Source organism: Chiloscyllium punctatum, chromosome 19 (assembly GCF_047496795.1).
Source record: "Chiloscyllium punctatum isolate Juve2018m chromosome 19, sChiPun1.3, whole genome shotgun sequence".
In the NCBI taxonomy this organism is placed as follows: Eukaryota; Metazoa; Chordata; class Chondrichthyes; order Orectolobiformes; family Hemiscylliidae; genus Chiloscyllium; species Chiloscyllium punctatum.
This window is the reverse complement of record NC_092757.1, coordinates 92,768,477-92,796,125: the sequence shown is the minus strand read 5'-3', so window position 1 is coordinate 92,796,125 and position 27,649 is coordinate 92,768,477. Positions and strand designations below refer to the sequence as shown.

The window sequence follows — 27,649 nt, the reverse complement described above, 5'->3', positions numbered from 1 at the left end:
TGGGATATGGATGTTAAGGGTTAGGAGATTGATGTTGGGGTATAGGGATTCAGGGTTAGGAGATTGATGTTGAGATTAGGGATTCAGGGTTTGTTACTGGGGTAGTGATTCAGGGTTGGAGTTTGATGTTGGGGGTAGGGGTTCAGGGTTAGGAGTTTGATGTTGAGGTATGGGGGGTTCAGGGTTAGGAGTTTGATGTTGGCATATAGGGGTTCAGGGTTAGGAGTTTGTTACTGGGGTAGGGTTTCAGGGTTTGGATTTTGTTGGGATATTAGGGTTCAGGATTAGGAGTTTGACGTTAGGGTATAGTGGTTCAGGATTAGGAGTTTGATGTTGGGGTATAGTGGTTCAGGGTTAGGAGTTTGATGTTGAGATTAGGGATTCAGGGTTAGGAGTTTGATGTTGAGCGTATAGGGGTTCAGGGTTAGGACATGATGTTGGTGTTAGGGATTAAGGATTCGGAGTTTGTTACTGGAGTATAGGGGTTCAGGGTTAGGAGATTGATGTTGGTGTCAGGGGTTCAGGGTTAAGGGTTTGATGTTGGGGTAGTGGTTCAGGGTTAGACTTTAGGGGCAGGGAGTGTGGTCTTGGGGTTAGAGGTTTGTGTTAGATGTTGTGGTTTAGAGTTAAGGGCTCTGGCTAGAGGTTCGAAGTTGGGGTTTGGGGTTAGGGGGTTCAGAGTTGGGGTTCGGGTTTGGGTTAGGAGTTAGGTGCTGCGGTTCAGGAAAGGGATTTGGAGTTAGGAATTCAAGGTCAGAGGTTGGGGTTAAGGGCTGGTGGTCCAGGGTTAGAGGCAGGGATTAGTGGTTGGGGGGGTCAGGGTTAAGCGTTTGGGGCTCAGGTTAGAGGTTGGGGTTTGCAGTTCGGGGTTATGGGTTTGAGTTTGTGTTTAGGGTTTGAGGTTGGGGAATGGGGTTCTGGGTAGGAGGTTGGGGTTAGGAGTTTGGAGTTAAGGTTTCAGGGTTAGAGATTATGGTACAGGGTTGGGGTAGGGGTTAGGGGTTAGGGATTTTAGTTAGGGGTTAAGGGTCAGAGGTTAAGGGTTTGGATAGATTTAGTGGCTCATCAACCTTTGTGGAGGTTCCAGTTGGATGAATTCGCTGGTAGCTCTCCACAGGGTTAAATCGCAGGAATGTTCCACACTGTGAGAATGTGTCCATTCGGTTAACTTGCTGCACTTGCACACTCGTTACAAAGATACTGGAATTGTGGGAATACGATTGCAAGGTGACTTCTGTTCAACAAATCCCAGGTTGGACAATGTTATACAGGGCAGCACAATAGACCCATCAGCACAGGGTGAAGTGGCAAAATAAACAGGCTGGTAGGAATGTGGATCCAGCATTAACTGAGGAATAGGAAATGGAGAACAATGATTAATTATTGCAGTTTGTCATGTAGAGAATTCCCCAAAGCTCAGAGCTTTACTCTGTATCTGACCCCGTGCTGTCCCTGTCCTGGGAGTGTTTGATGGGGGGACAGTGTAGAGGGAGCTTTACTCTGTACCTAACCCCGTGCTGTCCTTGTCCTGGGAGTGTTTGATGGGGGCCAGTGTGGAGGGAGCTTTACTCTGTGTGTCCTTGGGGGAGGAGGCTGTGATGAGTGTGGGGCTGAAGGCTGTGGTTGAGGGGCACAGTGCTGTGACAGAGGTAAGTGAGAGGGGATTGGGGGGTGGGGATGAGTCTCCTGATGGGATATAATGTGGGGAATTGGTATCCCTCAGCATTGAGCTGTGGCTGCACCAATCGATGGGGAAAATGAGTGATAACAAGGGTGACTGTGTCAGCCTACTGTCCTGAGACTGTTTCCAAAATAACAGGTTGACCAATGAGGAGGCTTGAACAGATGAGGCTGTGACCCTGTGGAGTTTAGAAAAATAATCTGCAAATCTTTGACAGATGTGTCTTCGGGAATAATCACACCCCACATGCCAGTGTCCTATCACCAAGTCACTCTTTAGTTCCACATGGAGAGTCCCTAGCATGGATGCAGCTCTGTCAGAGCCAGCTCTCAGAATGAACACAATCTCTGGTTTTATCTGTCAGCCAGGGCTCCCCAATCAGGGAGCTGAGACTCTCCCAGCTTCACCCCTAGCTGACCCTGTTACAATCACTACAGGAACGAGTTAACCAAGTTACTGAGAACCAGAAATGGAAATTTACTGGAAATGCTCAGAAGTTCAGCAGCATCTTTGGAGAGAAAGCAGTTAACATTTCAGATCCAGCAACCCGTCTTCAGAATGGTTTTTGTTCAGTTTTTTTTGTTTCGTGTCATTTGAGTTCCTGTGAGGTTGTTCCAATCTCAGTCAGAGAGTCTGGAGCAGGGGCTCCCTGTCTGAGCTTTGGGAATTGAACCCAGAGACACATTGTCACTCAGGGGTTTATGGATCTTTGTAATCCACTCCCCCAGAGCGTTGTGAATACTCAGTCATTGACCGTGTTCACAGGAGAGAGTCTGGCCAGCTCCTGGACACAGTAGCACAGTTCTGGATGGTGGAGCTGACAGGGGGCCACTGGAATCAAACTGTATTTCACAGCATCTTGAAGGGGCTGAACGGCCTTCTCTTATTTCTTCTGTTCTGACATTAATGCTGGGATTGCCTCTCCCCCTCTCAGCCTGAAGGAGAATTTCGGATGCAAGGCTGAACGTTCCCAGAAGGATGTATCTGCATACCAAGTGATCAAGGAGGAAGTGAAGAACTTGGGCAGAATGACGTTTGCAGAGATTGCTGTCCTGATCCTCTTCATCCTGTTAGTCATCCTGTGGTTCACCAGAGATCCTGGCTTCATACCCGGATGGGCAACTGTGCTCTTTAACAAAGACGGAGACGAGTAAGGATCAGCTAACTTTCTCTCTCTTGCTTCCTTTCTCTCACTCTCTCTCTCACTCTCTCTCTCTCTCTCTCACTCTCTCTCACTCTCTCTCACTCTCTCTCTCTCTCACTCTCTCTCTCTCACTCTCTCTCACTCTCTCACTCTCTCTCTCACTCTCTCTCTCTCTCTCTCTCACTCTCTCTCACTCTCTCTCACTCTCTCTCTCTCTCTCTCTCTCACTCTCTCTCTCTCTCTCTCTCTCTCTCTCACTCTCTCACTCTCTCTCTCTCTGACTCCCTCCTACTCATACACTCTCTCCCTCACTCTCCTATAACCTCACTCTGTCTTTCTCAATCTTTCACTCTCACTCTCACTATCTTTCTCTCTCTGTCCTCCTCCCCCCTCACTCTCTCGAAATCACACTCTCATTCTCTCTCCCCTCTATCCAACTCACACTCTCACTCTCTCTATTTCTCTATCCATCTCTCCTTCTCTCTGACTCACACTCTCACCCTCTCTATCCCTATTCCTCTCCTTCACTGTCTCTCTCTCTCTCTCTGGCTCACTCTCTCTCACTGCCTCTCCCTCTCTCTCTCTCTCTCTGTCCCTCTCACACTCTCCCTCTCTCCCTCCAGTTATGTTACCGATGCCACCGTGGTGATGTTCATCTCCGTGCTGATGTTTATCATTCCATCTGACAAGCCACGACTCCCATGTTTTCACAACGGCAGCAGTGACGGTGCAGGTACGCTCTCAACTGTCCCACACCCTCCTCTACTGGGACAGCGTGGAATTGGATACGATGCTCCCAGGAAGTGGGGTGGTCCTTATAATGATGACAAAGAGAGCAAGAGTGAGGGAGAGTAGCGAGTAAGAGAGACTGAATGTGTGAGTGAGTGAGAGAGAGTGAGGCAGAGAGTGAATGGAAGAGGGTGAGAGAAGGAATGAGAGTGAGAGTGTAAACAGAGTAGGCACCTTCTTTGAGAAATAAATATTGATGTTTTGAAAGCAGTTCATATTACAGACACGAGAGTGCCAGAGGTCTTAGAGAATATAAAGGTGGATAAATCTCCAGGATCTGATTGAGTGTATCCCAGGACTTTGTGAGAGGTTAGGGAGGAAATTGCAGGCCCCTTGCAGAAATATTTGTATCATTTATAAATATGGGTGAGGTGCTGAATGACTGGAGAGTGGCTAATGTTATGCCTTTGTTTAAGAAGGGATATAAGGAGAAGCCTGGGAACAATACACCTGTGAATCTGACTTAAGTGGGGAGTAAGTTGTTGGAAGTGATTCTGAAAGATAGGATTTATATGCATTTGGAGAGGCAAAAAAATGATTCAGGATAGTAGCATGGTTTTGTGTGAGGGCAATTGTATCTCACAAACCTGATTAATCGTTTTGAGGAAATAACCAACAAGATTGATGAGGGCAGAATGGTAGACATTGTTTACTTGGTGTTTAGTAAAACCTTTGACAAAGTTCCACATGGTAGACTAATTAGTAAAGTTGGATCACATGCGATTCGGGGTGAGCTTACCAATTGGATACAAAATTGGCCATGCAACAGAGAGTGATGGTGTAGGGTGTTTTTGGACTGGAGGCCTGTGACCAGTGGGGTTCCACAGGGATTTGTGCTGGGTCCACTTTTGTTTGTCATTTATAAAACTGATTTATCTGAGAATATAGAAAGCTTGGTCAGCATGTTTGCAGATGACATCGAGGTTGGTGGTGCAATCAGTGAAGAAGGTTACCTAAGATTACAAAGTTAAAAATCCCACCTGCCAGGTTATTGTCCTCACCATTAAGCTTATAAAGGGATCTTGATCAATCGGGTCAATGGGCTGAGGAGTGGCAGATGGAGTTTAATTTGGATAGAAGTGAGATGTTGCATTTTGGTAAAACAAACAAAGGCAGGATTTACACAATCAAACATAGGGCCCTGGGTACTTTGAAATTTACTTCACAGGTAGACGGGGTGGTTAAGAAGGTGTTTAGTACATTTGCCTTCATTGCTCAGTCCTTTGAGCATAGGATTTGGGACGTCATATTGAGGTTGTACAGGATATTGGTGAGGCCTCTTCTGGAAGACTGTGTCCAGTTCTGGTCACGCTGTGATAGAAGGATATTATTAAACTGGAGAGGGTTCAGAAAGGATATACTGTTGCTGGGACTGGAGGGTTTGAGATATAAGGAGAGGCTGGATGGGGTGGGGCCTTTGTTACTGGAGATCAGGAGGTTGAAGGGTGACCTTATGGAAGTTTATAAAATCACGAGAAGCATAGATAATATAGGCGGCACAGTGGCTCAGTGCTCAGCACTGCTGCCTTTCAGCACCAGGGACCTGGGTTTGATTCCCACCTCAGGCAACTGTCTGTGTGGTGTTTGTACATTCTCCCTGTGTCTGCGTGGGTTTCCTCCCACAGTCCAAAGACATGCAGATCAGGTGAATTGGCCATGCTAAATTGCCCATAGTGTTAGGTGCATTAGTCAGGGGTAAATACAGGTTAGTAGGATGGGTTACTCTTTGGAGGGTCGGTATGGACTTGTTGGGCCAAAGGGCCTGTTTCCATACTGGGTAGGGAATCTAATCTAATAAGGCGAATGGCCAGTGTCTTTTCCCTAGGGTGGGGGACTTGGGGCATTGTTTTAAGGAGAGAGTTTTTAAAAAAGACACAAGACAATTCTTTGTTTACACCGAGAGTTGTTCGTGTGTGGAATGAACTTCCTGATGAAGTGGTGGATGTGGGGACAGTTACAATGTTTAAAAGACATTTGGATGGATTCATGAATAGGAAATGTTGGGAGGGATATCGGTCAGGGGCAGGGCAGGTGGGACAAGTCCAGTTTGGGAAGGCTGTCGGTGTGGACTGGATGGAGCAAAGGGTCTGTTTCTGAGCTGTATGCCTCTATGAAAACTCTTCATTTTGTTGTGGTTGAATTCTATTGATGTCCATCATCACAGCTCCTGAGACACAATTCAAAATCTATTCTTCTGGGCTGAGCCAATATTTTTCTAACTTGACTTCAGACCATTAGATCCTTAATGAAGTCTTCATTGAGTCTGAGCGTGCTTGGTTTCTGGCTGTGAAATACTTTGAAAGAGGACTTGCATAAATAGGGGGTACAATTCAAAAGGGGGGTGCAGGAGCAGGCCTGGGTGGATATGTGCCCAGATCATCGAAGGCTGCAGGACAGGGGAGAAAGCAGTTAATCAAACACATAACGATCTCAGCTTTATTAATAAAGGCACAGAGTACAGAGCGAGGAGGTGATGTTCAACTTGTAGAAGACCCTTGTCTGCCCGCAGCCGGGGTACTTGTCCAGTTGTGGGCCCCACATTTTAGGAAAGTTGCAAATGCATTAGAGAGACAGTGCAAGTGAGTTACAAGACTGATTCCAGAAATGAGGAACTTCAGAGATGAGGAGAAATTGAAGAAGTTGAGACTGTTCTCCTCGAAGAGAAGAGGGTGAGAGGAGATTGGATAGAGATTCTCAAAGTCAAGCGCAAGCTAGAAAGAGTAGATAGGGAACAATTGTTCCTAAATGAGAAAAAGAACAAGATTTAGAGGGCAGAGATTTAAAGTGATTTGTCAGAGAAAGAAGGATGAGATCTGAGGAAACCCTGAGAGTAGTCAGGGTGTGGAATGAACTGCCTGGAAGTGTGGTGGAGGCAGGTTCAATGGAGACTTTGAAGAGGGCACTGGATGGTTCTTTGGATAGAAATGGTGTACAGGGAGCTGGGGGAAAGGCAGGAGATTGATACGGGGGGGAGGGAGGGAGGGGAAGGGGAGGTGGTCTCAGAGCCAGACTTGATAGCAAAGCTGGTACAGGAGCAGGTGCAATGGGCTGAATGGCCTCATGCTGCACTGTACCAATAAAGTGACTCTGACTGAATGTCCCAGAAAGCTTCCCCACCAATGGGGTGCTTGTTAAAGTGTTGGAGCGCTGATGTCACCTAGGAAATGGGGTGGAGTGACCAGACAATCCGTTATCGGTGATGAGGGACACTCGGGCACCAGGATGCTGGGTGAGGTCTCACTCCTCAGAACAGTGTCCTTAGAATCTGTCCCAGCCGTGTGAGAGAATCTCATTCTAAAAGGCAGCACTTCAGCAGTGCAGCAATTCTTCAGTATTTCATTGGGCCCATCACTCCACAGCAAAGGGTCAGGGCCCGATTTCAAAACCCTGCTGGCCATTGTGATAAAACGGAGTGCCTACTCAGCCATTTCTGCAGCCGGTTTAGAGTGAACCCCATCGCTGTGGGTCTACAGTCATGTCTCTAGAGGACGTGAGTCATGTTCCCTAAAGGACATGAGTCAACCCAATGGATTTTCAACAACAATCTGATATCTTTATGGCCACTTCTATTGGTTCCAATTTCTTACTGATTTTCATAGGGAATGTGTTTCTCGTGCCTCAAGTGGGATTTGGTTTTCTTTCTCCTCTGTTACATAACCACAACATTCCAGTGTGTCCCCAGGTGCCAATGGGCCCTGTCTCATTGTCACAGAGGCAGCAGGACTGGTCACTAGCGAGGAACAGGGAGAGAATAAAGAGGTAAAGAGTGAGTGAGGGAGGTGAGGAGACAGTGAGCTGCTGGGATCTGTGCCTGAAATTGGGGTGTTCACATGGGAAATAGAAAGCCAGTTGAAAGGAAGACATTGTGAGGGCTCTAGGAGTGTGGGACCTATTGGGTCACAGAGCTGTCAGAGACCAAACGGCTACATCATCTCCTGTCACCAGAGTCATAGAGTCATAGAGTCATAGAGATGTACAGCACGGAAACAGACCCTTTGGTCCAACTCATCCATGACAACCAGTTATCCCAACCCAATCTAGTCCCACCTGCCAGCATCTGGTCCATATCCCTCCAAACCCTTCCTATTCATATACCCATCCAGATGCCTTTTAAATGTTGTAATTGTACCAGCCTCCACCACATCCTCTGGCAGCTCATTCCATACACGCACCACCCTCTGTGTGAAAAAGTTGCCCTTTAGATCTCTTTTATATCCTTTCCCTCTGACCCTAAACCTATGCCCTCTAGTTTCTGGATTCCCCCACCCTAGGGAAGAGACTTTGACTATTTATCCTATTCATGCCCCTCATGATTTTATAAACCTCTATAAGGGATACATGTTAGGAATGTTTTTGATCTCCTGTCTCACTGTGACTAGAATTCACGCACAACAGGGAGATGGGAGGAAGGAGACACATCAGGAGGGAGGTGTAGACAATTCATGTCCCATGCCCTGGAAAACATTCCCTTCTGCAATAACTGACAAGTATTGTTGTGGTTCTGTTCGCAGAGCTGGGAATTTGTGTTGCAGACGTTTCGTCCCCTGTCTAGGTGACATCCTCAGTGCTTGGGAACCTCCTGTGAAGCGTTTCTGTGATCTTTCCTCCGCCATTTATAGTGGTTTGTCACTGCCGCTTCCGGTTGTCAGTTCCAGCTGTCCGTTGCAGTGGTTGGTATATTGGCTCCAGGTCGATGTGCTTATTGATTGAATCTGTGGATGAGTGCCATGCCTCTAGGAATTCCCTGGCTGTTCTCTGTTTGGCTTGTCCTATAATAGTTGATGAAATTGCGGGGGAAATTCGCCAAAAACGGAAATCCCCACAATTTCATCAACAGATGCCTAAGGGAAAGACAACGGAACGAGGACATGCCGCAACCCAAAGGACTAACCACACTACCATACATCAGGAGCATTTCCGAACTGACAGCCAAACTACTGCGACCACTAGGACTCATAACAGCACACAAACCAACAGCCACGCTCAGACAAAAACTCACTAGAACGAAGGACCCGATACCTAGCATGAGCAAAACCAATGTAGTGTACAAAATCCCATGCAAGGACTGCACAAAACACTACATAGGACAAACAGAAAGACAGCTAACGATCCGCATCCATGAACACCAACTAGCCACGAAACAACACGACCAGCTATCCTTAGTAGCCACACACACAGACGACAAGCAACATGAATTCGACTGGGACAACACTACTATTATAGGACAAGCCAAACAGAACAGCCAGGGAATTCCTAGAGGAATGGCATTCATCCACAGATTCAATCAATAAGCACATCGACCTGGACCCAATATACCGACCACTGCAGCGGACAGCTGGAACTGACAACCGGAAGCGGCAGATTCAAACCACTACAAATGCCGGAGGAAACATCACAGAAGCGTTTCACAGGAGGCTCCCAAGCACTGAGGATGTCACCTAGACAGGGGACGAAACGTCTGCAACACAAATCCCCAGCTCGGCGAACAGAACCACAACAGCGAGCACCCGAGCTACAAATCTTCTCACAAACTTTGAACTGACAAATATTTTGTGTCCTCCCAGGTAATAGATGCAAGTACGGTCCTGCTCCGGCGATACTGAACTGGAAAACTGTCCAAGACAACCTAGCCTGGAATGTCGTCATTCTATTGGGAGGGGGCTTTGCACTGGCTGAAGGCAGTGAGGTAACTCTGTCTGTTAACGCTGAAGGCGCACTCTCAAGAATGGGGGAATGGGCAAAGAGTACGCCATTCAGTCTTGGAGTCTGCTCTGACAGTCACAAAGATCTGGTTGTGGTATCAATTCCATTTTCCTATCTGCCTCTCACAAAAATCTGATACCTTTATTTATCAAATTCTAATGTCTGTACTCAATAAGTTCAGTCAGGTGACCTCCACTGTTGTTTATAGGAAGAGAATTCCACACATTTACAATCTCCTGAGAGAAAAAAGGTATTTCTCCTCATCTTCCACTTAAACATGAGATTCCGTATTCCTATTCTCTAGTTGCAGCATCTCCCATGAGGGGAAAAATCATCACAGTATCCATTCTCTCACATCCCGTCGGTCACTCTGATAGAGACTGGCCTAACCTGCTCAACCCTCCATCACAAGATCATCCCAGGAATGAGCTTTTTGGACCTTTGCTGAATTGTTTCAGAAGCAATAAGATCTTTTACTGAATAAGGAGGCTAAAACTGTACATAGATTACATTACAGTGTGGAAACAGGCCCTTCGGCCCAACAAGTCCACACCGACCCGCTGAAGCGCAACCCACCCATACCCCTACATTTACCCCTTACCTAACACTACGGGCAATTTAGCATGGCCAATTCACCTGACCTGCACATCTTTGGACTGTGGGAGGAAACCGGAGCACCCGGAGGGAACCCACACCGACCCGGGGAGAATGTGCAAACTCCACACAGTCAGTCGCCTGAGGCGGGAATTGAATCCGGGTCTCTGGCGCTGTGAGGCAGCAGTGCTAACCACTGTGCCACCGTGCCGCCCATAGATGTGGTTTGACCAATGCCCTGCTCAGCTGCAGTAAGGCTGTTGGTTAGCTCAGTTGGCAAGACAGCTGGTTTGTAATGTGGAATGATGCCAACAGCATAGGTTCAATACCCACACTGAGTTGCCATGGGGGCCTCTCCTTCTTAATCTGTACCCTCGTGTGAGGTGTGGTGACCCTCAGATTAAACCCTCACTGGTTGCCTTTCTCCTGAAGGAGAGATTAGCCCAACGGGGCTGTGGTGACTTTACCTTCCCAGCTGCTGTCAAACTTCCCTATTCTTACATTCCACTTCCTTTGAAATAAGCCTGACATTCCATTCACCTTCCTAATCACTTGCTGCCCCTGCAGACTAATGTCGTGTCCCAGAACCCCCAGATCCCTCTGCATCTGAGTTCTCCGACCCCTCTCTATTTAGAGATTGTGCTGCTTTCCCATTCTTTCTGCTAAAGTGGACATGTTGACACGTTCCCACATTGTACCCCTTAACAGAGAACATAGAACATTATGTGGGAATGCTCCTGAGCCTTCACTTCACCTGTGTATATCTCCTTTCAGACCCTCCACCTCTTCTTCACAATTAGCTCTCCGACCCAATCTCAGGGTTTTCTGCAAACTAAATATTTGGTCCTTTAACTAAATCATTGGTACAGGTTGTGAATTAATTGAGGCTACAGCATTCCATTTGTTACAGCTGACTAACCTGAAAATGGTTGTGAGATAGTCGCATAAAGAAATGTACTATAAATATCATATTTGAGGATTGACTTTTAAAATAAGGGGTCAGGCATTGTTTTGTCTAGAAAGTCATTTGAAAAAGTGACCTGAGTGTATCAATTCAAAAAAACCATGTGACTGTAGTCAAGTGCTGATGTGGTGTTAATGGATGGGAGTTTTACACTGCTGAGTTTATAACGATCTAGAAAACCATGTGTTTGGTTTTGACTTCAACATAGAAGGTTCAAGGTCACAGTTTAAAAGAATCTGGAGTCCAGCTCACCAAGAGAACAGCTTCTCTCTGCACGAGAATCAAAGCTGATAGTTCAGTGGAGCCAGTCATTTTCATCAAATGGTTTTGTTTGTGAAGTTTCTAAGCCAGAAATCCTCTGGTTGTTAGAACTGAAAAAAACTCAGGCCATCAGAACTGAGAAACATTTATACCTGTGAGCTCAGAAAGGAATTGTACACGGTTCAGAGTAAAGAAACTGGGAGGAGTCAGTTAAATCAAAACTGAGAAAGTAGTTAAATGTCTCTAAAAATTGAGAGTTTGTCATAGAGACAGAGTCACAGAGATGTACAGCATGGAAAGAGACCCTTCAGCCCAACTCGTCCATGCTGACCAGATTTCCTAACCTAATCTAGTCCCATTTGTCAGCATTTGACCCATGTCCCTCTAAACCCTTCCCTATTCATATACCCATTCAGATACCTTTTAAATGCTGTAACTGTACCAGCCTCCACCACATCCTCTGGCAGCTCATTCCATACCCGTACCACCCTCTGCATGAAAACGTTGGCCCGTAGGTCCCTTTTATATCTTTCCCCTCTCACACTAAACCCATGCCCTCCAGTTCTGGAATCCCCCATCCTAGGGAAAAGACCATGTCTATTTATCCTATCCATGCCCCCTATGATTTTATAAACCTCTATAAGTCACCCCACAGCTTCCGATGCTCCAAGGGAAAATAGCCCCAGCCTATTCAACCTCTCCCGATAGCTCAAATCCTGCAACTCTGGCAACATCCTTGTAAATCTTTTCTGAACCCTTTCAAGTTTCACAACATTCTTTCAATAGGAAGGAGACCAGAATTGCACACAATATTCTTAAAGGATAATGTTGGGGAATGAGATGAAACTATATTTTCCTGTTTGTCTTAATGTTCTTCTAACTGTCTTTTATATGTGTATTTGTTTCTCTTTGAGTAATAAACTTATTCTTTGTTCTTAAAGAATATTAGTGACCAAACATCACAATCACCAATTACAAATATTAAATGTTATGATCTATCAAAAATAAAAACTGAAAGAACTGTGAGTGCTGTAAATCAGGAACAGAGACAGAAATTGCTGGAAAAGCTCAGCAGGTCTGGCAACATTCTGTGGAGAGAAATCAGAGTTTTCTTGTTTTCAATTGCAAATAGCAATTTCTATTTTTATGTGTGATCTATCAACCTTTCAAGCACACAGCTTGTGCAGTATCACCTTCAGGTGGGATTATAACGATATCTACTCTCTGTTTTCTGTTAGCTGGCCAATCCTTTATCCAGGCTAGTACATCATTTCCTGCACTGGGTGGGCTGACAGTTTACGGTTATGTCTTTCTAGAAATCAGGCCTTTCCAAGTGGCTTGGAGACCAGCTGACCCCTCTGGAAGCCATCCCACCCTGGGCCATTGTTGTCATCCTCTGTCTGCTGATCGCTACATTCACGGAATGTGCCAGCAACGTTGCAACGACATCACTGTTCCTCCCGATCCTAGCTGCGATGGTGAGTCTGGCTGCTGTCTCTAAAACATGCCACTGTTATATTCACAATCATCACAACTTCTGGCAGGATCAGCCCTAGGAATGTGAACTGCCCCTTATTACCTTCACTAAGTGCCCTTCAGTGCAATAGAGGACTTCTCTTGTTAAGAGCCAACTACATCGATGTGGGTCCAGAGTCCAGGAGACTTGACAGGGGAGATATGGAGAGGTTGTTTCTCCTTGTGGGAGAATCGAGGACCAGAGGGCAGTGTCCCAGAATAAGGCTCACACATATTTAAGACAGAATTGGGGGGGAATTTCTTCTGTCAGAGGTGAATGAGTCTGTGGAATTCATTAGCACAGGTGACTGTCGAGGCTAGGTCGGTAAGTATATTCAAGGCTGAGATTGATTTTAATCAGTGAGGGGATCCAGAGTTATGGGGAAAAGGTAGGAAAGAGCAGTTGATGATTATCAAATTAAGCCATTGACTGACAGAGCAGAGTGGATGGGCTGAATGGCCTACTCCTTACTTCTGCTTGTACATGTTATGGTCTTAATTGAAAAATAAGTGAATCAATAAAGAACCTTGACAGAGCTGTGTGAATTCACAGGGCAGTGATCAACCCATGTAGTTTATTAGGATGGTGGACACATTGCTATCATACAGTGACCGTGAATAGGTGCAGGGCCCACTGTGTGAAACCCAGAGCTGCCAATTCTCCAGGATTGTCCTGAAATCTCCTGGTGAAAACCCAGGGGAAATTGGAAAAAATAATTTTATTCAATAATTTTGTGCGTTAGATCTAAAGAAAGTCAGAAGTCACATTACACCAGGTTATAGTCCAGCAGGATTATTTGAAATCATAAGTTTTCGGAACACTGCCCCTTTGTCAGGTCCCTGCAAACACTTGTTATTCAGTTTGACGACACTCTACTAAACACTATTTGTACTTACCTGTTGACACTCTTACTTATCTGGAATTACCTTACCATTATCTCACTGCCTATATATTCTGTGCCTGTACACCTCCCACTACTTCACCTGACAAAGGGGCAGTGCTCCGAAAGCTTGAGAATTCAAATAAACCTGTTGGGCTATAACCTGGTGTCATGTGAGTTCTGGCCTTGTTCACCCCAGTCTAACATTGGAACCTCCACATCTGATCTCCACAGGCAATGGCGAATCATCCAATCAGCAAGAAGGAGTCAGTTCATTTCCGATTGGCTGTGTTAAGGAGGGGGTCATGTGGAATTGAAATGTCCAGTGACCAATGGGGGAAGGGCATTAGTGCATGTGTCAGGTGACCAATGGTGGGGGAGAGGTTTCTGTAAGTAACATGAGGTCATGTGATGAAAACAGGAAGTGTGCAAGCAGAGATAGTGACCCAGGTTGTGGATGGTTTACTGGAATTTTGTGACAATTTCTGTTTTGGATTTACAGGCACAACGAATCAATCTACACCCCCTCTACGTCATGCTCCCCTCCACCCTCTGTGCTTCATTCGCTTTCATGCTACCAGTGGCAACTCCTCCGAACTCCATTGTTTTCTCCTATGGCTACCTGAAGGTGGCTGACATGGTAGGTGTTGGAAAGATTCAAACCAGATCATATTGCTTATACTAACTGGAATTTCACATTCAGTTTGAAGGTGAGAAATGTGTGTCTGAGACCAGTATTTTAAACTTAAGTAGTGGCAATGATAAGGATTTGAGCATGGTGTCAGCTAAAGTTAATTGGAAAAAATGGTTTAAAAGATAGGTCAGATGAGAAGCCATTGGAGATATTTAAGGAAACATTCTGAAACTCATGGCAAACATGTATTTCATAGAAATGGAATGGTTCCGTAGGGAAGGTACAGCAACTATAATTACCTGAGGAAGTCTGGGATGGTATGAACTTGAAAGAAAAATACTGTCAAGTTTAGCAGATGGGGACAGATTTTTGAAACCACCAAAGAAAGGTGGAGGGACCAGTATGAGCAAGGGTGAGCTAGAAATATTAAAACAGCCAGTAAGAGTGTCTGTAAGTATGTAAAAAAAAGAGTGCCTGAAATGATTGTGGGTGCCATAAGACGGTGAGGCTGGGTATTGATAATGGGCGGCACGGTGGAACAGTGGTTAGCACTGCTGCCTCACAGCACTAGAGACCCAGGTTCAATTCCCGCCTCAGGCGACTGACTGTGTGGAGTTTGCACATTCTCCCTGTGTCTGCGCGGGTTTCCTCCGGGTGCTCTGGTTTCCTCCCACAGTCCAAAGATGTGCAGGTCAGGTGAATTGGCCACGCTAAATTGCCCGTAGTATTAGGTAAGGGGTAAATGTAGGGGAATGGGTCTGGGTGGGTGGGGGGTCGGTGTGGACTTGTTGTAGGGCCTGTTTCCACACTGTAAGTAATCTAATCTAACCCAGATTTGCATTGGTGGAAGTGAAGATCGGGTGTTTTGTGTCTGTCTTCATTGTAGAAGATGTAGAAAAATGTCTGAAGATAATTGAAAGGGGAGACAAACAGGAAAGGAACTTAAAACAATCACCATCATCAGAGAAAAGGTGCTAGGAAATCTGTTATAAGTAAATATTGACATGTCTTCTGCTCCTTACAGCTTGCATCTTAGAGTCTTAACAGAAGTGGTTAAAGAGAAAGTAGATGCTTAAATTGTACAACAATCCCAGCGGATTGCTTTTGTAACATCTCTTCTCAAGAAAGGCAGGAGACAGACTACAGGCCAGTTAGGTGAGAATCTGTCATTGGGAAAATGGTCATGTCCATTGTTAAGGAGGTGGTAGTTGGACATTTAGAAAATTATAACAGAATCAGGTAGAGTCTACCTGGTTTTGTGAAAGGGAAATCATGTTTGACTAATTTATTCAAGCTCCTTGAGAATTAACATTTGTGATGGATGAAGGGGAAGTTGTAGATGGGGTGTACCTAAATTCCCAACACCTCCATGTAGGGGATAACCTATTAGCAGGGATTGAGGGTTGGGTAACTGACAGGAAATAGAGAGTAGACTATTCTCAATTTGGCAAACAGGAATCAATAGAGAGCTGCAAGGATCAATTCTGGATCCAGAACCATTTTCAATCTGTATCAATGACTTAGATGAAGGGACCAAATGCTTGGTAACTAAACATGCAGATGACACAAAGATAATGAGATTACTGTAGTGCCAGAAGGGCATAGAGATTCTCACAGGGATTTAGGTTCAGTGAATGGGGATATTTTGCTGATGGAGTGGAATCTGGGAAAATGTGGGCTTGTCAATGTTGATAGGATGAATATAAAAGCAGCATTGCATTAAATGGGAAGAGATCGCAGATTGTATACAGTTCTGGTCACTACTCTAACAGAAGGATGTGGATACTTTGGAGAGAGTACAGAAAAGGTTTACATGGATATTACCTGGTCTGGGCGGATTTTAACGATGAAGAAAGGTTAGATAGACTGGGTTTGTTTTCACTGGAATGCAGGAGGTTGGCGGGTGACCTAATGGAAGGTGATAAGATTGTGAATGGCACAGATGGAGTGGAACCTATGAGGCTTTTTCCCAGGGTGGAGGGGTCCTTTACTAGGGGACACAGGTTAAAGGTGAGGTGGGATGGTGACGTTTAAAAGAGATGAGCGAGGCAGGATTTTCACACAAAGGGTGGTGAGTCCCTGGAACGTGCTGCCAGAGGGGGTGGTGGTGGTGGAAGCAGACACAATAGCAGCATTCAAGAAACACCTGGATGGACACAGGAATAGGAAGGGAATGGAGGGATATGGATCCTGTAAGTGAAGACAGTTTTTGTATGGAAGGACAAAATGTGTTGGTGCAGGCTTGGAAGGCCGAAGGGCCTGTTCCCATGCTGTATTGGTCTTTGTTGGAGTCTTTACACATGAATCATAAGATGTTAGTTTGCAGATGCAGCAAGTGGTTCAGCTGGCCAATGGAATCTTGCTCTGCACAGAGGACAGCAATATTAAAAAAAGGGTATTTAGTGACTGTTACACACAATGTTGGCGAGGCTATACCTGGAGGACTCTGTACAGTATGGGCTCCTTATTTAAACAAGGATATTAGAAGGAGTTCAGAGAAAGTTTATTTGACAAATTCGTGGAATGAAAGAATTATTTTATGAGCACAGATTGAGTATGTTGAGCTCATGCCCATTTGAGCTTAGAAGAATGGAAGATGATTTTATTGAACAATATGAAATCCTGAGGGCACTTGATGAGGTGGACACTGTGTGGGAGGGAGTCCAGAACCAGGGGATGTATTTTAGCACGTTGGAATTTAAAAATTGAGGAGGCGATATGGAGAATTTTTCACCTCAAAGGGTCATGAGTTATAGAGATGTTCAACATGGAAACAGACCCTTCAGTCCAACTTGTCAATGCTGACCAGACATCCCAACCTAATCTAGTCCCGATTTGGAGATGCTGGTATTGCACTGGGGTGGACAAAGTTAAAAATCTCACAACACCAGGTTATAGTCCAACAGGTTTATTTGGAAGCACTAGCTTTCGGAGCACCGCTCCTTCAGGTGATTGTGGACGATACAATTGTAAGGCACAGAATTTACAGCAAAAGTTTACAGTGATGTAACTGAAATTATACATTGAAAAATACCTGGATCGTTTGTTGAGTCTCTCATCTGTTCATATACCATGATAGTTTCACTTCCTTCATGTGTAAATCACAAAACTTTTATTTTAAAAGTTACATTCTCAGGTTAACTGTCACAATGGGTGTTAGCCAGATAATGTTGAAGGTGTTAGTCCCCTGTGTTCTTTGTCTGTGCCAAAATGTTTTGACTGATTCTAATCTTAAAAAGTGAGATAACAGAGTTTTACATGAATTCATGCAGTTTTTGAGCAAAGTATAAATTCACTCCACAAATGTATATGTTAATGTATGTGTGTGTGTGTGTCTGGGGTGTGGGGTTGTGAGTGTCTGTGAGAGAGAGTGTATATATGTGTGCGTGAGTGGTCTAAGTCTCTGAGAGGTTGCATGTGAGAGTTTGTGTGTCTGTAAGTGTGTGTGTGAGTATCTGTGTGCATGCCTGTGTATATGTGTGTTCGTGTATATGTGTGTGTGTATAGGAGTGTGTGTGGGAGTGTCTGTGTGTGTGTGTATAGTGCAATGGTGGTCACCTGTAGCGTGACATGAACCCAAGGTCCTGGTTAAGGCCCTCCCTATGGGTACAGAACTTAGTTATCAGCCTCTGATAGCTAAGTTCTATACCCATAGGGAGGGCCCCAGCCGGGACTGCCTATACACACACACAGACACATGGAGACACCTATACATAGTCACGCACACAGACACTCACACACTCCCTTACAGACACACACACTCCCACACTCATACATGCACCCCCTCATAGACTTAGACACACTACGCTCACATACACACACATATACACTCTCTCTCTCTCTCTCTCTCACTCACAACCCCCACCTAGACAGACAGACACAACGATCCACATGCACACATATACATATACATTTGTGGGGTGAATTTGTACTTGCAGAGTTACATTGTACTTTGCTCAAATACTGCATGAATTCATGTAAAAACTCTGTTATCTCACTTTTTAGATTAGAATCAGTCTAAACATTATGGCACAGACAGGGAACACAGGGGGCTAACACCTTTAACATTTTATCTGGCTAACACCCATTGTGACAGTTAACCTGAGAATGTAACTTTTAAAATAAAAGTTTTATTTTACCTGGTGTTGTGAGATTTTTAATCTAGTCCCACCTGCCAGCACTTAGCCCATACCCCTGTAAACCCTTCCTATTCATATACCTATCCAGATGCCTTTTAAATGCTGTAATTGTACCAGCCTCCACCACTTCCTCTGGCAGCTCATTCCATACATGCACCACCCTCTGCGTGAAAAAGTTGCTCCTTTGGCCCCTTTGAAATCTTTCCCTCTCACCTTTAACCTATACCCTCTAGTTCCATGCCCCTCATGATTTTATAAACCTCTATAAGGTCACCCCTCAGCCTCTGACGTTCCAGGGAAAACAGCCCCAGCCTGTTCAGCCTCTCCCTGTAGCTCAAATCCTCCAACTCTGGTAACACCCTTGTAAATCTTTTCTGAACCCTTTCAAGTTTCACAACATCTTTCCGATAGGAAGGAGACCAGAATTGCACGCAATATTCCAACAGTGGCCTAACCAATGTCCTGTACAGCCGCAACATGACCTCCCAACTCCTGTACTCAATACTCTGACCAATAAAGGAAAGCATACCAAACACCTTCTTCACTATCCTATCTACCTGCAACTCTACTTTTAAGGAGCTATGAATCTGCACTCCAAGGTCTCTTTGTTCAGCAACACTCCTCAGGACCTTACCATTAAGTGTATAAATCCTGCCCTGATTTGCCTTTCCAAAATGCAGCACCTCACATTTATCTAAACGCCCATCTGATTTGTGGAGGTTTCCTCCCAGAGAGAGGAGTTGGTTATTGCATATTGTTCAGGACTGAGATAAGCCAATTTTTGACTGTTGAGGGGGTTCAGGGTTACTGGGGTCAGCCACAGGTCAGCCACACCTCAGTGTGGAGACCCCTCACCTCTCAGCCAGGAGTTCCTGGGATCAGGCCACCTCAGTAATGCAGGCTAACATGCCCAGTGCAGTGCTGGGGCAGTGCCACATTGTCACAGGGACTGCCATTCAGCTTCATGAGTAGCTAAACCAAGGCTTAGTCTGTCCTTGCAAAAAGAAACATGACTAATATTTTACAGGAACTGTCCTGAGAGTGTTTGATGGGTTTACAGGGAGGTTTTCTCTGTATCTGACCCCGTGCTGTTCCTGTCCTGGGGAGTGTTTGATGGGGACAGTGTTAGGGAGCTTTACTCTGTATCTAACCCTGTTCTGTTCCTGTCCTGGGAGTGTTTGATGGGAACAGCGTAGAAGGAGCTTTACTCTGTATCTAACCCTTCATGCAACAACATGAAGCTCTCTGGCTCGGTTTTCACTCAGGCCTTCTCACTATTCCCCTGTTCCTTTCTGATATTCCACAGGCAAAGACTGGAATCGTTGTGAATTTCATTGGAGTACTGGTTATCACACTGGCTGTGAACACTTGGGGTCAGGTTTTGTTTGACCTGGGGACCTTTCCTGGTTGGGCAAATGTTACAGCCCTGCCATGAACTGAATGAGGAAATTCACACAGGCCTCAAAATGACACCGAACCACTGGCTGCTGCACAGAATCTCCCTGGAACTTGTTAATTGTATTTTGATTACTGAAATAGAGCCTCCCAGGTGCCTCACTGGACTGTAGATTTTGATGTGATATGGGTAGATTTGAAGTGTACATTCAGAGCTTTGTCAGGTAGCAACAGGACCCGCTGCCTGACAATGTGTCGCTGTGATATTCAAGTTAATTCTCCAAGCTCCCCCCTCTGATCCAGAGTCTGCTGCAGGAAAAGCAGAGTATCGTCTGACAGTTGAAGATCTGGAATTGAAATCAGAAATCATCACCAGCCCTGAGGACACCCAGCTGTCTGTGCTGCGATAATCCAGCTTTACACTCCTTTTTATATCCAGCCTGTTTCTTTGAGTCTGGCTTGGGATTTGGGCACGTGTCTGTGTGACTGTAAATGCTAATTCATTGATTAAGACTGCCAAGGTGGGATTTGAACCCCTGTCCCCAAGGCCTTACCTGGATTAATAATCCAGGATATTCCCAATGTGGCACTGTCTCTGCCTTCCTTCTTTTGTTCTGCAGGTAGCTGTGTTGACCTGTGGAGTTTGTGCCTGTACCTGGGTGTTAGTGGCCAGTACCTGTGTGCCCAGCTGTACCCATACCTGTGCACCTATACCTGTACATCTGTATCTGTGTGCCCGGGTGTCTCTATACCTGCGTCTGTACCTTTTTGCCTGGGTGTGTTCATGTCAGTGTGTTGGGAATGCCTGCACCTCCATGCCCAGGTATGCCTCAATGTCCTGTGTGCCTGTACCTATCTCTAGATGCGTGCCCAGGTGTGTGTTTTTCTGTGAGAGACTGTGTGTGTGCCTGAATGAGAGCGTGTTTCAGGGTGGGAGAGGGTGTGTTTGGTGTGTGTTAGTATCTGAGTGGGAATGTGGCTGGAAGCAAGTAGGGGTTGAGAGTTGGTTTGTGTGTGAGAGTGTACACATGTGAGTGCGTGTGTGGTGACATTGTGAGTGTTTGTGTTTTTGCAAGGCAGTTGTATGTGAGTGTGTGAGTGAGTGATTGTGAGAGTGTGTGCGCACGTGTTGGATCCTGATGAAAGCAGTGTGAATGCAGAAAGCTGACTGACTCCCAGTCCATCATACGTTCCCCCTACACACATCGCAATGTCAGCATTTTGGAGGCACAGGTTTGCTGCAAAATATTTATTATTTGCAGGGGATTGCACTTTTGTAGAAATGTGAAAAATAAAGTTTTTTGAGTGTTGTTATGTTTTTCTTGTGATATAATCTGAGCCAACATGTCAATCCTTCCTCCCACCCAAAATACAGCTCCAGGCTGAAGGTAGACTCCACTTAGTGGTCATTGGAGACTGTAGGCCACTCAGCCCCTTATATCTGTGCTAGCCCTTTGAAAGAGCTCTCCAGTCAGTCGCACACCAACTTCTCAGTGCTATTTCCCAGGACCCCCTGTAGAAATGTCTTTCTCAAACTCCTTGTTTGATGCTGCTATTGGATTGTGTGACACTCTCCAGTCTGATAATTACAGCCACAGATTTCAGGAGTAAATTTGGAAACACATCGATACAAGAGGACTTGGATTTTTGCAAAGTGATATCAACAGTAAGTGATGTGAGGTCAGTGTTTAATTTTAAAGTTTCAATCAATCAATCTTTGTTATTGAGAGATTGGGAAGAGGTGGGTTTTTAAAAATCCATTCACATGATGTAGGTGTCACTGGCTGGGCCCAGTATTTATTGCCCATCCCTAGTTGCCCCTTGAGAAGGTGGGGGTGAGCTGCCTTCTTGAACCGCTGCAGTCTCTGTGCTGTGAGTTGACCCACAATGTCCCTTAGAGAGGGAATTCCAGGATTTTGACCCAGCGACAGTGAACAATTGGGGACATATTTCCAAGTCAGGATATTGAGTAATTTGGAGGGGAATGTGCAGGAGGTGGTGTTCCCATGTATCTGCTGCCCCTTGTCCTTCTAGATGGAAGTGGATGTGGGTTTGGAAGGTGCTGTCTGAGGATCTTTGGTGAGTTTCTGCAGTGTATCTTGTAGATGGTACACACTGCTGCTACTGAGCGTCGGTGGGGGAGGGAGTGGGTGTTTGTGGGTGTGGGGCCAATCAAGTGGGGGCTACTTTGTCCTGGATGGTGTCGAGCTTCCTGAGTGTTGTCGGAGCTGCCCCCATCCAGGGCAAGTGGGGAGTATTCCATCACACTCCTGACTTGTGCCTTGTAGATACTAAGAATGGTAACAGGTGAACAATAGCTATGTTGTATTTTCATTTCTTCATCACTGGCAACTATGCTTCGGTTGCCTGGACCCTAAGCACTCAAATTTCCTCCTAAACCTCTCTGCTTCTTGATCTGCTCTCCTTCTTTTAAGATGCCTCCCCAAAACTATCTTTGCTGTGGTTGGACAGGCTTTGGGGAGTCAGGAGGGGAGTTACTCACTGCAGTATTCCTCACCTCTGACCTGCACTTGCAGCCCTGTATCTGGTGAATGGTAACCCCCCGGATGTTGATAGCAAGGGATTCAGAGACGCTAACGTCATTAAATGTCAAGGGATGGTGGTTTGAGTGTCTCTTATTGGTGATGGACATTGCCTGGTATTTGTGAGGCGTGAATATTACTTGCCACTTGTCAGACCAGGGCTGGATATTGTCCAGATCTTGTTGCATGTGAACGTGGACTGCTTCAGTATCTGAGGAGTCATAATCGGTGCTGAACGTTGTGCAATCATTTGGGAATGCCTATCCTGAAACTCAGTGGTGACATGAATGGATAATGTGTTGTCCTTATGGACATACCCCTGGAACATATCTGTTTATCTGACAGTAACTTTAGCCTTTTCCAGAGATCTGAAAGCAACAACAGGCCTAATTCTGAGTGGGCAAAACCCTGGCAGATGGAGTATAGAATCCCTATAGTGTGGAAACAAGCCATTCAGCCCATCAAGTTCACACCGGCCATCTGAAGAGTATCCCATCCAGACCCACACCCCTTCTTTATCCCTGTAACCCTGCATTTTCCATGGCTAATCCACCTATCCTGAATGTCCCTGGACATTATGGACAATTTAGCATGGCCAATCCACCCTAACCTGCACATTCCTTGGACTGTGGGAGGAAACTGGAGCACCCAGAGGAAGTCTACGCAGACACTGGGAGAACGTGCATATACCACACAGACAGTCGCCCAAGGATGGAATCCAATCCAGGTCTCTGGTGTTGCGAGGTAGCAGTGTTAACCACTGAGTCACTGTGCTGCGCTATTGGTGTTTGTTGTGGTGGGATTGGGGCTGAAGACATTGAAAGGTTTGTTCCAGTTGAGGACGGGTTATTGGTGAGAAATCTCTGTAATAATGTTTCCAAGTTTGGTCTCCTTCAGTCAGAAAGGATGTACTTCCTTCAGAAACTGTTTAGAGAAGTTTATTTGACTGATTGCTGGGATGAGGGTGGAGACTTATGAGGACCAGTTGGATGAGTTGGGTATATATCCATTGGTGTTTTGAAGAGTTGGAGATGGTCTTATTGAAAGGTAGTTGAGGAGAGAAATCAGAGTTAACGTTTTGTGTCCAGTGATCCTTCAAAATTTCACAGATGCTGTCAGACCTTTTGAGTTTTTCCAGCAATTTCTGTTTTGTATTCGTTTCTGATTTGCAACATCCTTTGTTTTTATCGGGTTTTTGTTAAGACATGAGGAAACCATTTTCTCTGAGGGGAGTGAATCTGTGGCATTCTTTACCACAGAGGCTATCAAGGCTGGATTATTAAGTACATTCAACACGGAGAGAGAGATATTTAATCAGGAAGGGAATCAAGGGGAATGGGGAAAAGGCAGGAAAATGGAGTTGAGGATTTTCAAATCAGCCTTGATCTCATTGAATGGTAAAGCAGACTTGATGGGCTGAATGGCCTCCTTGTGCTCCTATATTCTTATACTCTGATGATCCCAAGAGGACCTGATACCAGCAGGATGTTTCCCCTTCGAGGGAGGCTAGAAACTGGAGGCATAGTTCCAGGATAATTGGTCATCTTTAATATGGAGAGGAAGTGAATGTTCCTCCCTTGGTGGGTCTGAGGATTACAGTCTCTTGAAGAGCGATGGAGGCTGGATCATTAAAATTATTCAAAGTTGCGTTGGATGGCAAATTTGCTAACAGGGAGTTGAGGTACTGGGGGGAGGGGGGGTGGAATTAGGACTTGAGCACACAATCAGACCAGCTCAGATCTTACTGAACAGCAGAACAGGAACAAAGAGCTGGGTAGCTTCCTCCTGGAGCAAATCCTGTTTTTGTAACACACGACGGTGAAAACACTTGGCATAGAACATTCCATTAGAATTAAAGGATTAGACAAGGATAACATCTCATGGCACATTGTAATTATAATCATCGTCTTTAACCTGCTAATTATATTTTGGGAAATAAGCAGTGCTTACACTGCATTCCGACATGGTTTGGATGTTTTGCAGTTTCACCATGTGTTTAAGGTTAATCTCGTTAACTGGCCCGACAGGTACAAAATACTTGCTGCTGAAAGCCATCATTCATCAATCTGCATCCACCCTATCCCTCAAACACATTTCACAATCTCTACTTTGGAGGGTCAGTGCTGAGGGAGCGCCGCACTGTCGGAGGGTCAGTGCTGAGGGAGCGCCGCACTGTCGGAGGGTCAGTGCTGAGGGAGCGCCGCACTGTCGGAGGGTCAGTGCTGAGGGAGCGCCGCACTGTCGGAGGGTCAGTGCTGAGGGAGCGCCGCACTGTCGGAGGGTCAGTGCTGAGGGAGCGCCGCACTGTCGGAGGGTCAGTGCTGAGGGAGCGCCGCACTGTCGGAGGGTCAGTGCTGAGGGAGCGCCGCACTGTCGGAGGGTCAGTGCTGAGGGAGCGCCACATTGTCAGAGGATCAGTGCTGAGGGAGTGGGAACTGTCGGAGGCTCAATGCTGAGGGAGCACCACACTGTCGGAGGGTCAGGGACAGCCTGAGACTACAGGAGCAGAAAGGCTGGACGGTCAGGTGACAACAGTGACAAATGGGATTGGACCCTGAAAAGTGAGAGGTGATGCATTTTGGGAGATGAACAAGGTCAAGGAATAGACTGAATGATCGGAGCTGAGGAAGTGGAGGATCAGAAGGTCATTTACATGTCCATTGATCCTTGAAGGCAGCAGGACTGGGAAATAAAGTGGTGAAGGAAGAAACATTTAAAAATATCCCCGTAGCAGCGGGATCAATAACCAGTGAGGGGGGTGGGTGGGCAACAAATTTAAACTGAGGACCAGGAGGTTCTGAGAGAATTTAAAGGAGCATTGTGTCACTGAGGATGGGGGTTACCTGGAACTCACTGTCTGAAAGGGTGGGAGAGGCAGGAAACATTGTAACATTTAAGAACTATTTCAATAATCACTTGAAGTGCCACAGCACACAGGGCTATGGACCAAGTGCAGACAAATAGGACTGGAGTAGATAGGTACCCGATGGGCTGAAAGGTCCCTTTCTGTACTGTAAAACTGCATGAAAGGCACAGCACAGAGTTAGATACAGAGTAAAGGTCCCTCTTCACTGTCCCCCATCAAACACTCCCAGGACAGGGACAGCACGAGGTTAAATACAGAGTAAAGCTCCATCTACACTGTTCCCCAATCAAACACTCCCAGGATGGAACAGCACAGGATTAGATACAGAATAAAGCTCCCTCTACACTGTCCCCTGTCAAACACTCCCTGCACAGGGACAACATGGGGTTTGAAACAGAGTAAAGCTCTCTCTACGCTATCCCTCATCAAATACTCCCAGGACAGGAACAGCACGGGGTTAGATACAGAGTAAAGCTCCCTCTATACTGTCCCTCATCAAAAACTCCCAGGTCAGGGACAGCACGAGTTTAGATACAGAGTAAAGCTTCCTCTACACTGTCCCCATCAAACACTCCCAGCACAGGGTTAGATACAGAGTAAAGCTTACTTTACATTATCCCTGCTGGAAAATGCTTTGAATGTTTCGAGTGGGGTGAGTGCGGGAGGGGATTGGGACAGAGTTTGAGAACCTGTAGTATGGACTGCAGTTGAACCCTGTCTGCAGAAACGAAACATGTTGGGGATGAATTGCTGGAGCACGTCATGCAATGGGACAGAGTGTCCTGAAATTGATACCTTCCAGCTTGCATTCACAAACAGACAAGGAAAGAGTTGGCAGGATCTTTGTGAGGAGTCATTAACCAGGGATCAGCAAATTCTAGGTAATTCTTCACATGCTGACTCGTTCAGAGCTGGGAACCCCAGCAAGATATCATTACTGAGGGGAAGGAGCAGAAAATGACATCTCATTGCGACAACCCAAGACAGTGATTGTTATTTAATTATACACATCCACAGGGAAACCTCATTTGAATTTCATAATTTGTAGCGTTTTAAAATATATTCCAAAATTGTCTGCATGATGGTAGGTGATTATCACAATGAAGGATATTAGAACAAAATAGAACAGTTTTTATATCAAACACTCCCAGGACAGAGACAGCACGGGGTTAGATACAGAGTAAAGATCCCTCTACACTGTCCCCATCAAACACTCCCAGGACAGAGACAGCACGGGGTTAGATACAGAGTAAAGATCCCTCTACACTGTCCCCTATCAAATACTCCCAGGACAGGGACAGCACGGGATTAGATACAGAGTAAAGATCCCTCTACACTGTCCCCATCAAACACTCCCCAGGACGGGGACAGCACAGTGTTAGATACAGACTAAAGCTCTCTTTACACTGTCCCCATCAAACACTCCCAGGACAGGGACAGCATGAGGTTAGCTACAGAGTAAAGCTCCCTCTACACTATCCCCCATCAATCACTCCCCAGGACAGGGACAGCAGGGGGTTAAATGCAGAGTTTAGCTTGTTCTACACTTTTAAATGAAAGTTAAGCTTTCTGTACTCATTTAAACTGGATGTAAAGCCTTCTCTACACTGTCCCAGTCAATCATCCCCAGGACAGGGATAGCATGTGGTTAGATACAGGGTAAATGTCCCTCTACTGAGAATAAAATTATCTTTACTCTTCTACAGAAGGCAAGCTCCCTCTACACCGTCCCCATCAAACCCAGGACAGGATGGTGACTGTGTTGGTGACATCCTGGGGCAGTGGTGTTCCTGTATCCCACTGCCATTGTATTCCAGGGGCCGGGGGCATGAGGTTTGGAAAGTGAGCTTTGGTGAATGCCTGCTGTGTATCTTGTTGATGGTGCACGCTGCTGCTACTGAGTGTCAGTGGTGGAGGGACTATGGTTCAAGTTGGCGGAGGCAATGGCTTATTGGTGTTGTCACTGGGCTCATAATCCAGAGAATCAGATCATGCTCCAGGGACTGAGACTTGTACACCCAACACCACCCCCCCCCCCCAAAACAGAAAATGGTGAAATTAGATCTCCTTAAAATGTCTACAATTCGAAGTCTAATAATGGCCATGAAGCCAGTGTTGTCTGTTTCACTCATGTCTTTTTGTGCTGACCTGACTGGGTCCAGTGCATCTGTGACTCCACACTCAGAGCAATGTGCTTTTCTCTGAATGGCCTCTCAATGGCTCAGCAAGTCTCTCAGTTTTATCATCCACTAGACAGGAAGGAATGACATTTCGGCAAATCTGGTGATGAACTGGAGACACAGAATCAACAATGGCAAACTCAGTCTAGTAGGCGCTACAAAGCCTTCCGTAAGGGTGCAGCATGTACCCTGGGTGGGGGAATCTCAATGCCCACCATTGAAAGTGGCTCGGCAGCAGCATTACTGATGGAGCTGGTCAGGTCCTAAAGGACATCGCTGCTAGACTGGGTCTGTGGCAGGTTGTGAGGGGCCAAACAAGAGGAAAAAGCAGACTTGACCAAATCCTTCCCAATCTGCCAG

General features: G+C 45.9%; 1 protein-coding gene across 2 annotated transcripts in view; it reads left to right on the top strand.

The window, feature by feature from the left end:
* The window catches only part of LOC140491625 (solute carrier family 13 member 2-like), a 46,942-nt gene extending 25,945 nt beyond the window's left edge, over positions 1 to 20,997 (top strand). For both annotated transcript variants that reach the window (XM_072590079.1, XM_072590080.1), the window contains exons 7-12: positions 2,616 to 2,831; positions 3,449 to 3,558; positions 9,179 to 9,300; positions 12,453 to 12,614; positions 14,035 to 14,172; positions 19,612 to 20,997. In XM_072590079.1, the coding sequence (XP_072446180.1) occupies positions 2,616 to 2,831; positions 3,449 to 3,558; positions 9,179 to 9,300; positions 12,453 to 12,614; positions 14,035 to 14,172; positions 19,612 to 19,740 (877 nt within the window). In that variant the 3' untranslated portion in view covers positions 19,741 to 20,997. The remainder of the gene's footprint in view (positions 1 to 2,615; positions 2,832 to 3,448; positions 3,559 to 9,178; positions 9,301 to 12,452; positions 12,615 to 14,034; positions 14,173 to 19,611) is intronic.
* Positions 20,998 to 27,649: the final 6,652 nt, after the last annotated feature.